Source organism: Sarcophilus harrisii, chromosome 4 (genome assembly GCF_902635505.1).
Source record: "Sarcophilus harrisii chromosome 4, mSarHar1.11, whole genome shotgun sequence".
NCBI lineage: Eukaryota > Metazoa > Chordata > Mammalia > Dasyuromorphia > Dasyuridae > Sarcophilus > Sarcophilus harrisii.
In genome coordinates, this window is record NC_045429.1 from 361075063 (window position 1) to 361088120 (window position 13058).

Below are 13058 nucleotides of genomic sequence, written 5' to 3' on the forward strand. Positions count from 1 at the left end.
TAGATCTTCAGGCAGAAGCTAGATGACCATTTGTTATGGTATATATGGACCTAGGGTGGGGGATGGAGGGGTGAGTGGCATTCTTTTCAAGTGACTTCTGAGTTCTCATTCAACTATAAAACTATGGCTATATGAAATAACTATGAAATGATAAAATCGACTTATTAATGGGAAACAGCATTAGTTTCCCCCACTCCAGTCTTATTTGCCCTTTTTAGACTTTTTTATAATCATTAATATAGATGTGAGATTGTATTTTATTACTGATGATCATATCACTTTTTATTTATCAGTGTTTTTTTAATCTTCATATTTCTTTTTGATATTTTTATTGTTCTTCATCTCCTTTATTCTTGGATTTTCTTTTGTTCTTTTCCTATAAAAATAGAATTGTTCTTATATTTATATTATCATATGTATTTGATACATTTTCCCTCTTTTTTTCCCAAGCTCCCTCTTCTATTTATTTGAATTTTGACCTTGTCTTGAAATACAGAAGTTTTTTTTACCTACTGTGTCAAGACCTGTATGTATATGCTTTTTGAATGATAAGTAGAGCAAAAATTTTGTTTAATAAAACATAGTCCTCTACATTAGATAAAAAGGTGTTTTTACATTTAAAATCATCTATTTTTATGTTTTTAAAAATGAATGTCAAATTCTCTCACTCTTTATAATCACTCCCATACTCACTGATAAAATATCAATTTGACATGTGACATCTTGTAAAATATATTTCACGTTAGCATGTGACAAAAAGAAAAAAATTAAGTGAGAAAATTATAATTTAATTTACACTCAAAGTTCCTCAATCTCTCTCTGATTTTTCTCTTTCAAGATTCATCATATTACATATTTTGGAGTTGTCTAGGATTGTTATATTGATAGGAATACCTGAGTCTTTCACAAAATGTATACACATATATGTATATATATATATGTATATATGCACACATATAGATATATATACACCCACACTCATTTTATGTGTATATATGTGTATACATGTATATATACGTGTGTGTATTCTTCCCTCTTTAAACCAATCCTGATGAGAGTGAGGTTCAAGCATTGTCTACTACCACTAAACTCATTTCCCCCACCATTCTAAAATCTTATCCTTATGCACCTCTTGAATTTGAGAGAATTTTTTTCTATTCTTCCTCTTCCTCCCCACTTCTTCCAGTGTCTCCCACTTTCTCATTCCTTTATTTTTTTGAAGTCATCCCAGAATTATTGGTTTGGACTCATGTCTTCTTGTCTATGTAAGCTCCTTCTAACTGCCATGATAATGATAAAATCTTTAGACATATATTAGTCATCTTACTTTATAATGGGGTGGGAACTTTTTTTTTCTACTAAGGGCCATTTGGATATTTACAGCATCATTTATGAGCCACTCAAAATTATTCGTGAACCCAAGCATTGGGTAGATGTTGAACCTAGTTTTCAGTTCACTATCGCTTGTAGTTGCCTTAGCAAATGATTTTGTAGTCCTTGGGCTAGAAGTTCCTCACCTCTTCTTTATAGGAATGTAAAAATTTTAACCTTATTAAATCTCTTATGGTTTTTATTTCATGCTTATCTTTTGATGCTTCGCTTGACTCGTGTCTGAATGTCATTTTTTTTCTATTTAGCGCTGGTCTTTTCATTAGGAATGTTTGAAATTTCTCTTTTTCATTAAATAATCACTTTCTTTACTAAAGAATTACACTCAGTTTTGCTGGTTAGATTATTCTTAGTTGTAACCCTAACTTCTTAGCTTTCTCAAATATCATACCATGGATCCTCTACTTCTTTAATGTGGAGATTGCTAAATTCTGGGATATTTTAACTATGACTCCAGAATATTTGAATTGTTTCTTTCTGGCTGTTTGCAATATTTTCTCCAGGACTTGGGAGCTCCAGAAGTTGGCTATAATATTATTGGTGTTTTCATTAAAAAAAAACTTTTAGATTTTAGGTGATTGATAGATTCTTTAAATTTCTATAATACCCTCTAATCCAAAGATATTGGAACAATTTTCCTGAATAATTTATTGAAATATGATATCTAGACACTTCTTTTTTTGATAATAGCTTTCAGGAAATTCAATAGTTCTTAAATTATCACTCATTGATCATCAGTAATTTTTCCAATTTTCCCATTTTCTTTATTCTTTTGACTTTGACTTTGTTTTTATTGTTTCATGATGTCTCATGAGGTCATGTTTCCACTTGCCCAATTCTAATTTTTACAGAACTTTTTCTTCAATGATCTTTGATTACTTTTTACATTTGTTCTAGTCTGCTTTTTAAGGAATTCTTTTCTTCAGTGCATTTTTGTGTCTTTTTTTTTTTTACCATTTGGGCAGTTCTATATTTTAAGATCTTATTCTGGTTTTTTTTTGTCTCTTTTACCAAGTTGTTAATTCTCTTTCCATAATTTTTGTAGCATTCTCATTTCTTTCTCCAATTTTTCCTTTATGACTCTTATCTATTTACCTCTTTCAGAAACTCTTCTTGGGTATATGCCTATTTGCATTTTTAATTCAAAGTTTTACATCTAGCTATTTTTATGTCATTTGTACCTATCTATGCATTGGTCTTCCCTGACATTCTAATAGCTTTTTATGATTAGATCCTTTTCTAGGTCCTTCATTTTTCCAGTCCATTTTGTAACTTTGAACTTCATGTTAAAATTGGGCTTTGCTTACCTTGGGTAGGGATGCACTGTCTCAAACGGTAATCTTTTTTTGTGTTGCTGTTTTCAGAACTAGGTCTGGGTATCTGCAAGTGATTAGTGCTTTCAAGTTGATGTGAGGTGTGGATAGATATAGAACTAAGTGTTAGTGCTCCTCTTGGCCCTGGAATTGTGACCATGTTTCTTCTAGCAGCTGCAAGTACTAGTGCTCACCTTTACTTTGAAATTGTGACAAGAGGCTCTGCTCCCTTGTGACCAGCCACAAGCACTTCTCACTGCCTTGGAATTGTGACCCAGATAGTTGCCAAGCAGTGGCAGGTACTATACCTATTGCCAGCAAAGTCTCCTGTAATTTCTTTCTGATCAGTTTTCCATTTTTTCTTATCAATGCTGGAATGAGAGCTTCTGAAGCTGCTGCTGAAAAAAGAGAATTAAAAGCTGTTCTGTTACTTCCATCTTTAAGGCCTACTATTGGTGTCACCCCATTGATGTCAATGGATGGTATTTCCTCTTATATGATTTGGAGTCACCTGCTTTGTTTCACAGATTTCTCATTCTGACTTCCCAAATTGTCTTGAGCTGGAAACATGTCTCACTCTAACCTTTTATGGACTTTATTATTCCAAAATTCACTTTGAGGTATTATTTTAAAATTGTTTAGAGGAGAATGTTGGGAAAGTTCACCTGAGTTGTTTCTATCACATCATGTTAGCTCTCCTCTCTCTTTTTTCCCTTATCAAGGGCAATTATTTATTTCTGGTAATTAATACAATTCCTTCCTATGCTTCCCCTTCCAAATCTTATTATGAAAGGCCTCATATTTGAACAGTTAAAATACAGCTTAAAATTAGCCATTTTTTGGCACATGAATATTGCAGAGCATTCCTCCAACTCAGGATAAAAAGTACTCATCAAGTACTTACTTTTCACCATGAAATCTTTGAAATTCTTTATTATTTGAAATTTTTTTTAAGTGTGCAAACATAAGTGGAAATAATAAAGAGAAAAAATTGATCAATTTAATAAGTTCTTTAATGAAACTCATGAAGCAGGATGTGATTCACTGCTCTAAGACATATTAAGGGCAGCTCTTCAAGGAATATAAGGGTGTCTAATGGCACCTTGTTGATAAAGAACAAACAAATTTCAATGATTAGTTGGTTGAGACTCAGGGGAATGGATTCAGTCAAGAAGTTCTCTCTCTTAGTGACTATAAGATTAAGCATATGAAACAGCTTTCTCTGTTTCTTTCTCTTCCTCCCTCTCCCTCCCTCTCTTCCTCCCTCCCTCGCTCCCTCCCTTGCTCGCTCTTTCCCTCGCTCTTTCCCTCGCTCTCTCACTCGTTTTCTCACTCGCTCCCCCCTACCTCTCTCCACCTCTTTCCCTCTCCTTCTCCCTCCCTCGTTCCCTCCCTCCCTTCCTCTCTCCCCCGTGTGTCTCCCTCTGTCTCTTCCCTCCCTTCCTCCATCTCTTTCTCCCTCCCCACCTCCCTCTCTCTCTCCAGTATTATTTTGTGGAATATGTGATCACCTCAGGTCTTAAACAATTACCAGAGTGAGACTAGTGGGGTCACTGCAGGTTGTGTTCACCCTAGTTGAAGAGGGGTATAGATAGGAGGAAAGATCTGTAGAGGGCCAGGTGTACTTGAAACAAATAATCTTACAACAAAGTGTTAACTCAGTGGAATTGAGATAATGATTCTGTAGTTTATATGTACTTAATACTTAGTATAGTTCTACAAGTTGACACTTATTCTACAAGATTGACACCTATGATAATGTACTTATAATAGAGTATATAAGAGCTAAGAGAACTGGGAGGGAAGACAGACTTGGAGTTAGAGAAGACAGGGGACTGGAAGACAGACTCAAAGATAAAGACCCTCATGGTGGCTGTCGTATCTCCTTTATAGTCTGTCTCCTTGGCTTGGGGTCAGGCTAGATTTCTGGGGGACCTTCAGATGGGCCTTGGTCTTAGTGGAGAAGTGATGAAGGCATGAAGGCAGGAGAGCCACCATGAGGCTGGTCAAGTCCTCCTTTGTGGCTAAGTTTGTCCCCAGTTTATATATTCTATTACAATTAAATGAATTCATCGTACTGAGTATAAACCAATCTTTATATCACTAGGGAACCATTATTTGTTGTAAGATTAAATCAATCATACTGAACTAGAGAACTATTAATCACCATGCTAAACTAGATAACCATTGTCTTATCAATTCCACTGAGTTAACACCTTGTAAGAATCCTTGCCTCAAGTATATTTCTCAAGAGTTCTGGCCCATTACAAAGATCAATTTGGCACTGTTATCAAATATATAAATATTTCCTCTCATACTGAATTGGTTTGGAACAATTTTCCTCTGAATTAGAAAGTCCAGCAACTAGTCTTCTTTCTCTCCTGTTTCACAAGGCTGCTTCTCTTCTTCCTCTTCCTCTTGCTGTACATGTAAAAGCTGTAGTGAGGATCATACTCAGGTCTGAAAAGCCCCAAACCCCAAATTTTGAGGTCCCATATCCCTACTAATAGTAAAGACACCAAAGCAGATAAGTAAATTAAGATACAACAGTCCATGTGGGTCTTCAGTTTCTAAAACTGAATAAAGTCAACTGCTTTGGATTTGAATGATGATGCACAAACTGGCTAACCAATCAAACCGTGTCCCAACAACTGCTGATTCAGTTGATAATAAGAGTCATATCCTAGATTGGTTTATTTGTAGCCATATTACATCTCTAGCATTTCATTATCACTCTCAACTCCACCCTACAAAGGTCAGTCTAAAGTAAATCATTCAGAATGATAATCTCAGCTCCTAGGATTCACCGAACTGAATATTTCCCCCTCTTCTTTTGTCTCCCCAGGACTTTCCCAGAAAAATGATTCCTTCAGCCAACCTTACCAGGATTAATGAGTTCCTGTTATTGGGCTTCTCTTATCTCCAGGAAAAGCAGCTTGTGCTTTTCCCACTCTTCTTCTGTCTTTATCTGCTCATTCTGAGTGGGAACATCACTACAGTGACTGCCATCTTCCTGGAACACAAACTTCACACTCCAATGTACTACTTTCTTAGTATCCTTTCTATCTCTGAAACTTTCTATACTATTGTCATCCTGCCCAAGATGCTCCTTAACCTTCTTTCTGTACTCAGGACTATCTCCTTCATCAATTGTGCTGTCCAGATGTTCTTCTTTGCTGGCTTTGCTGTCACCAACTGCCTGTTGCTTGGGGTGATGGGTTATGACCGCTATGCTGCTATCTGCCACCCTCTGCGCTACCCAATTCTCATGAGCTGGAGGGTATGTGGGCAGCTGTCAATCACCTGTGGCATTTTAGGTTTTATGACCTCACTAATTATGGTTAACTTGATCTTTAGTCTCCCCTTTTGTAATTCCAACAAAATCAACCACTACTTCTGTGATATTTCACCTGTTATTAGGCTTGCCTGTACAGACTCAGAAACTCGTGAATTTATCATTTTCATTCTTGGTGCTCTTGTACTTGTGATCCCCTTTTTCTTTATTTGTATTACCTATTTCTATATATTGAAAACCATCATGAAAATCCCCTCAATTGAAGGGAAGAAAAAGGCCTTCTCTACCTGTGCTTCTCATCTCACAGTGGTAATCATTCACTATGGCTGTGCTTCCTTTATCTACCTGAGACCCACAGCCAGTTATATTTCCAATAAGGACCGCATAGCCACAGTGACATACACCATCATCACACCTCTGTTGAATCCCATAGTGTATAGTCTCAGAAATAAAGATGTACAAATGGCCATCAGGAAAGTGTTGAGCAGGAAATTTCACTTAAAATGACACAATTTGATTAGCCCCTTTGATAATTTATCTTTGATATTGAATATTTCCCAGATTATTCATGTGTTATAACTCTTTGCTTCTATTGAAAAAATATTAAGTAAAAGATATTAATTAATTTATCTGTTTTGGGGTCAGTGTGGATGTATGGAAATGAATTTCTTTTGGGAAACTGGAATTATGGATAATAAAGATAAAAATAGATTCAGCCGTATTGGAGTCAGAGAGGGTGGTTTTGGCAAAGACTGTGGGCCAAGACAAGGTCACTAGAAAGTTGGTCTGAAATACTAAGGTTGTTTATTCATTTTTCATTATGTCTTTTGAGTGACTTTCTCCTTTCCAACAATTTTTATTATTATAATTATCTACCTTTTATCATAACATGGTGGGACAATTAGAAAAGTCTCTTGAGTGGTCCCTGGGCTTGCATTCTCTCCCCCTTCCAATCAGTTGTTCTCATGATTACCAGATTTGATTTACATATATATGAAAGTTCATGTTCTATATTGTCTAGGAGATATATTTCAAATTTCTTTCTCTGACATTAACACAAAACCAAAACCTCTCCTTTGCTTTCCTGTCCCAAAATTATTCACCACTATTTCCTTTTTTAAATAGTCTTTCCTGAAGATCATATTTATACTTCCTTTCAAATAGTCTAACTGAGGGCTGTATGTATATAAGAATATGACTTGTAATTCTTGCCTTCCTGGCTGTGTACACAACATTTTCTCCACTTTAAATACCCTTTATTCTGTTTATTGAAATCCTACTCCTCTTTCAAGGTCCATTTCAAAGCATACTTCTTTACTGAAGCTTTCAGTGATCATCTTATTATACAAATACCAACATGCATTTTCTGAAGTAGAGACAGGCAACGCCTGTCTTCTTATTGCCTCTCTATCTCCTGATTGACATCCTGTGGAACAAAATGTAAACAATTGCCAGAAGTCTCAATCTTAGAAACCAGAAAGAAGGAAACTTTAATGCTTTGCTCCTTGGTAATATCTGATCTCATCATTCATCTGAAAATAGAGTTTTGGGTATAGAGTCAAGAAGACCAAAGTTCAAATCCAGTATCAGACACTTATTAGTTGTATGACCCTAGGCAAAACATTTCACTGCTATTTGCATTAGTTTCTTCATGAAAGTATTTATAAAGTGTAATATGCTTTGCACCATGCCTATCTTGTAGTAGATGCTACATAACTGATTATTTCCTTCTCCCTTTCATAGCATTGTTCTAAGGATCAAAAGCAATAAAATTTGTAAAGAATTGAGCCCAATGACTAGCACATAGTAGATATTTAATAAAAGCTTATTCTCTTCCCTCCCTCCTCATTCTTTTTCTTCCCTGATAGCACTCTACCCTGAGCCTTAGTAAAGGGGATTTAATGGATGTTAATCTGAACATTTCTAAATGAGTAATGAATTCCTATCCATTCACATCTTCCTCATCTTAGTGATTCTGACCTTTTTTAAAAGCAATATTAAAATTGTTTTCCCCTTACTGTCCACTTCTTTATTCCTATATCCCTCAGCTCTTTCATTCATGTGAAGTTCCCTTTCTCCTCTCCTTCTTTTCTCACATCATCAAGATGTCTTCTGCATTTATGACTACTTTCACTCCACTTCAGATAAAGATGTGGCCCTTCTCTTTCCCAAGATAGACTTACCTGTATAGGTGACTGAATTCTATCCTCACTTCTCTATTAGATTACTGCCTGAGTTATTTCACTTTCTCAGTTATTTTTAATTCCCTCCTGACTTGCTCCTTCCTGCCTGCAAAAAATGACCAATTAATTCCCACTCATTCTCAAAAACAGTCACTTGATCCAATCATCCCTACTATCATTCATAATTTCAACTCCCATTTATGGTTTAAATTCATTAATAAGGTAGCCTACAATTGATGCATCTATTTCCTGTTCTCTTACTTTCTTCTTTACATTCTGGCTTTTGACTTCATTATTCAACTGAAATTGTTCTCTAAAAACTCAATGAGTCAATAAAACATTTTTAAGCACTTATTATTTGCCAGACACTCAATTGAGCACTGAGGATATAAAGAATATTAAAAGACAGTCCCTGCCTTTGAGAAGCTAAAAACTGAATAGATTAAATGACATGTGATTGACAATGTACAAACATATAGAAAGAATTTGAGGTAATATTTGGAAAAAAGTTAATAGAATGAAGAAGGATTGGGAAAAGCATCCTGGAGAAGTTGAGATTTTAGATGGGACATGAAGGAGGCCAACGATGTCAGGGAATGAAGAGGGAGAAAATGTCATGCTTAAGGAATAGTCAGTGAAAATGTTTGGCATTGGAAAACAAAAATACTTGGGGCATGATGGCAGCCGATGCTATACCCAGAGAATGCCTAAAAGTCCAGTCCCCAGACATGATCAATCAGCCAGTAATCCATCTGATGGGAGAAGGGGATTACAAAATCAACCAGCCTGGAAGCAACCTGATGGGAGAAAGGGATTACAATTGGGGAGAATAGAATTGTATGCAGCTGGGACAACTGAGATACCCCCCTGGAGAGGTGAAATCTGTTCCTCTCCAGCCTATGGATCCCTTGCCTCTAGGCACAGTAGGCTTGACCATTTTACCTCCTTTTTGTATGTACAAAACAATGTCCATCCACACACTGATGTGGGAAACTGGAGAATGTGTAGATAATATGCCAGTCACTTATACAGGTATACAAGGTGTGACTTATCAACCAGGAGAAGTAGTAGCATCAGGTTTACTGATACTGACTTCTAATAAGCAATCTGGTGATAGTTGCCCAAATTCTGACTCCAAGCAACAAAATTCAGGAATATTCTAGACAGCAGCTGTGTGTGACAGCTGACCGACCTATGTTCATTATTTATATAAATGGCATACCATTAGAAAGATTGGTAGACACTGGTGCAGATCATAGTCATTAGAGGTGCCAACTGGCCCAGTCACTGGCCAATGATTAAGGCAGACACCTACATGTCTGGTGTAGGAGATCAATAGCAGCTGAAGTTAGTGCTACCCCTTTGAGATGGACTTTTGAAGGCAAAACAGGAGTTTTGACTCCTTTTATAGTTGAAAAATCCCCATCAATCTGTGGGGAAGAGACATTTTACAACAATTAGGATTAAAAATGAGTACTTCGGTTTTTTAGACAGGGCTGCTGTTGAAGGCCTGCCAACACTTTCACCTGTTCCTATCCAACAGAAAACTGATACACCAGTGTGGATAGAACAGTGGCCCTTAGGTAGCGATAAAATTCAGGCCTTATTGGATATAATACAGGAGCAACTTGACCAAGGACACTTAACAACCTTCTCTAAGTCCTTGGAATTCCCCAGTGTTTGTTGTAAGAAAGAAATATGGAAAAATGGAGGATGTTGACTGGTTTAAGAACAGTAAATGAACAGATGGAAACTATGGGAACTCTTCAGCCTGGGCTTCCATCTCCTACTCAATTGCCTGGAAAATGGCCTCTTTGGGTTATGGACATTAAGAATTGTTTCTATTCTATCCTTCTAGATAAGGAGGATATGAAAAGATTTGCCTTTTCAGTGTCCAGCATTAACTTAGCTGAGCCTTATAAAAGATATGAATGGATAATTTTGCCACAGAGAATGAAAAACAGTCCTACTATGTGCCAAATGCATGTTGCTGCTGCTCTTACTCCAGTAAGAAAATCATTTCCAAAAGTTATATTATTAAATTACATGGAAGATATATTGGGATGTGCACCTGAGGAACAAATGTTAGAAGCATGTCTAAAAAAGATCATGGAAACACTAAGGAACTACAAATTGCATATAGCTCCAGAAAAAATTCAAAGACATGATCCTTTTCAATATTTAGGATATACTCTAAGGTGCTTATAGAACAAAAGCTTTCCTTAAGAACAGAGAAGCTAAACACTTTAAATGACTTTCAGAAATTGATAGACGATATCCAATGGATGCATCCAGTGTTAGGCTTGATTACCTACCAATTGCAACCATTAGATGACATTTTAAGGGGAGACAGTGCTTTAAACTTACCACGCCAACTTACAAAAGAAGCTCAAGAAGCTTTGAGAGAAGATGAACTGGCTTTATCCAATGTGGTTGAAAGAATCACTCAAAAACCCTTGGAAATATCAGTTTTTGCTACAAAAGAGGCACCCACAGCATTCCTTCATCAAGGAGATGGTGTGATAGAATGGGTGAACCTTCCAGCACAACCAGAACAAAGCCTTACTTACTTACAGAATAAAGCCCAGTGCTTGTGGCTAGAATTTTATTAAAGGCTACTGAGTGAGCAGTACAATTATCTGGGATAAGACCTGACAAGATATACACCTTTTATACTAATGCACAAATTAATGTATGCTTTGAAACGATCCCAGAGTCACAAATTTTATTAGCCATGGCTCCAAATTTTACACATGGGTCTCCATTAAAGATAACCAGACTATTACATAATTTGTTTTTTTGTTTTTTTTTTGTCATTCTTTGATGTCCTTTTCTTTTTTTTTTTAATTTAATAGCCTTTTATTTACAGGATATATACGTGGGTAACTTTACAGCATTAACAATTGCCAAACCTCTTGTTCCAATTTTTCACCTTTTACCCCCCCACCCCCTCCCCTAGATGGCAGGATGACCAGTAGATGTTAAATATATTAAAATATAAATTAGATACACAATAAGTATACATGACCAAAACGTTATTTTGCTGTACAAAAAGAATCAGACTCTGAAATATTGTACAATTAGCTTGTGAAGGAAATCAAAAATGCAGGTGTGCATAAATATAGGGATTGGGAATTCAATGTAATGGTTTTTAGTCATCTCCCAGAGTTCTTTTTCTGGGCATAGCTAGTTCAGTTCATTACTGCTCCATTAGAAATGATTTGGTTGATCTCGTTGCTGAGGATGGCCTGGTCCATCAGAACTGGTCATCATATAGTATTGTTGTTGAAGTATATAATGATCTCCTGGTCCTGCTCATTTCACTCAGCATCAGTTCATGTAAGTCTCTCCAGGCCTTTCTGAAATTATCCTGTTGGTCATTTCTTACAGAACAGCTATTACATAATTTGTGATGGATTCTTGAAGAAAAGGTTTCTGAAGTTCCTCTTAAAGGACCAACTATCTTTACAGATGCATCCAAACATAATATTTGTGCTGTATACTCTCGTGACTTAACTATAAAGAGAGTAGTCAGAACTCCTTTTCAGTCCACTCCACAAAATGAATTGTATGCAATTATTCTAGCTCTTACTTATTATCCAGGAGATATAAATATAATATCTGATTCGGCCCATTCAGTAGGTGTTGGACAAAGAATTGCCACAGCCCAAATAAAATTTGTAACTTCTAATATATATCAGCTCTTTATGGAACTTCAAGAGCAAGTGAGAAAGCATCCAGGTAAGATTTATATCTTGCATGTCCACTCTCATAGTGAAGTTCCAGGTCCTATTTTTGATGGTAATTCAAAGGCAGATATGGTGGTGAATGGAAGGGACCAGATAGGTTAACTGCTTGGGAGAGAGGGTTTGCTTGTGTCTCTACAGATGGAGAAGGAATCAGATGGGGTGCCAACAAGCCGTATTCACCTTGTCCATTGGAGAGAGATGGACAGACCCTTGAAACGAAGGAGAAGACCCAAGAAACACTGGGTGGTTCCATCACTGATTGTGCCCACCACTGAAAGAGCATGTCAGTTATGGCAGTTGACTCATGGACATCAAAAATTGTTGGACTACAAAACCCTCAGAAATCATTGGAATCCCTGAGACATGAAAAGATTGTTGTATGACTTCAAAACCCCCAGGAATCATTGGATTTTCTGAGAAATGATAAAACTGTTGCAGGACTTCAAAATCTTCAGGAATCATTGGATTCCCTAACACATAAAAAGACTTTTGCAGGACTTCAAAAACTTGCAGGAATCATTGGATTCCTTGACATGTGAAGCAATGGACAATAGATTGGTTTTGGACTATCTCTTCGCTGCTGAAGGAGACATATGTGTGATTGTTCTTTACAACCCTCCTTCTAGGACTTCTGGAAATCTTTTACAACACCATGTTGATTTATATTGTTTGTTATATCACTATTTTCATGTACAGTTCATGTTAGTTACACCACATTGAGCCTGCACTGGTTGTGGGGAGAGTCATCACTAACAGCCTCTACTTTTTTTTTCCTCATTACTATAACAATTCATTTATAAAATATTTCATTTATAAAAATACTTAGAATGAGAACATACTAGAATTAAATAATATTTTATACATTATGTATTCCATGGTCACTTTATTCACTTTGTCCATTTTTTTAAAAAATAGCTTTTTATCTACAAGTTATATGCATGGGTAATTTTACAGCATTGACAATTGCACCTTTTGTTCCAATTTTTCCCCTCCTTCCCCTCTCCCCTAGATGGCAGGATGACCAATACATGTTAAATATGTTAAAGTATAAATTAAATACAAAATAAATGTACATGTCCAAACTGTTATTTTGCTGTACAAAAAGAATCAGACTCTGAAATAGTGTACA

General features: G+C 36.2%; 1 protein-coding gene across 1 annotated transcript; it reads left to right on the forward strand.

Annotated features, from left to right (window-relative positions):
* The first annotated feature begins 5562 nt into the window (after window positions 1-5562).
* On the forward strand, window positions 5563-6563 carry LOC100926660 (olfactory receptor 10R2-like). Its single transcript, XM_012548024.2, has one exon. It carries the CDS (start codon window positions 5563-5565, stop codon window positions 6502-6504), a length of 942 nt encoding a protein of 313 aa, XP_012403478.1. The 3' UTR covers window positions 6505-6563.
* Window positions 6564-13058: the final 6495 nt, after the last annotated feature.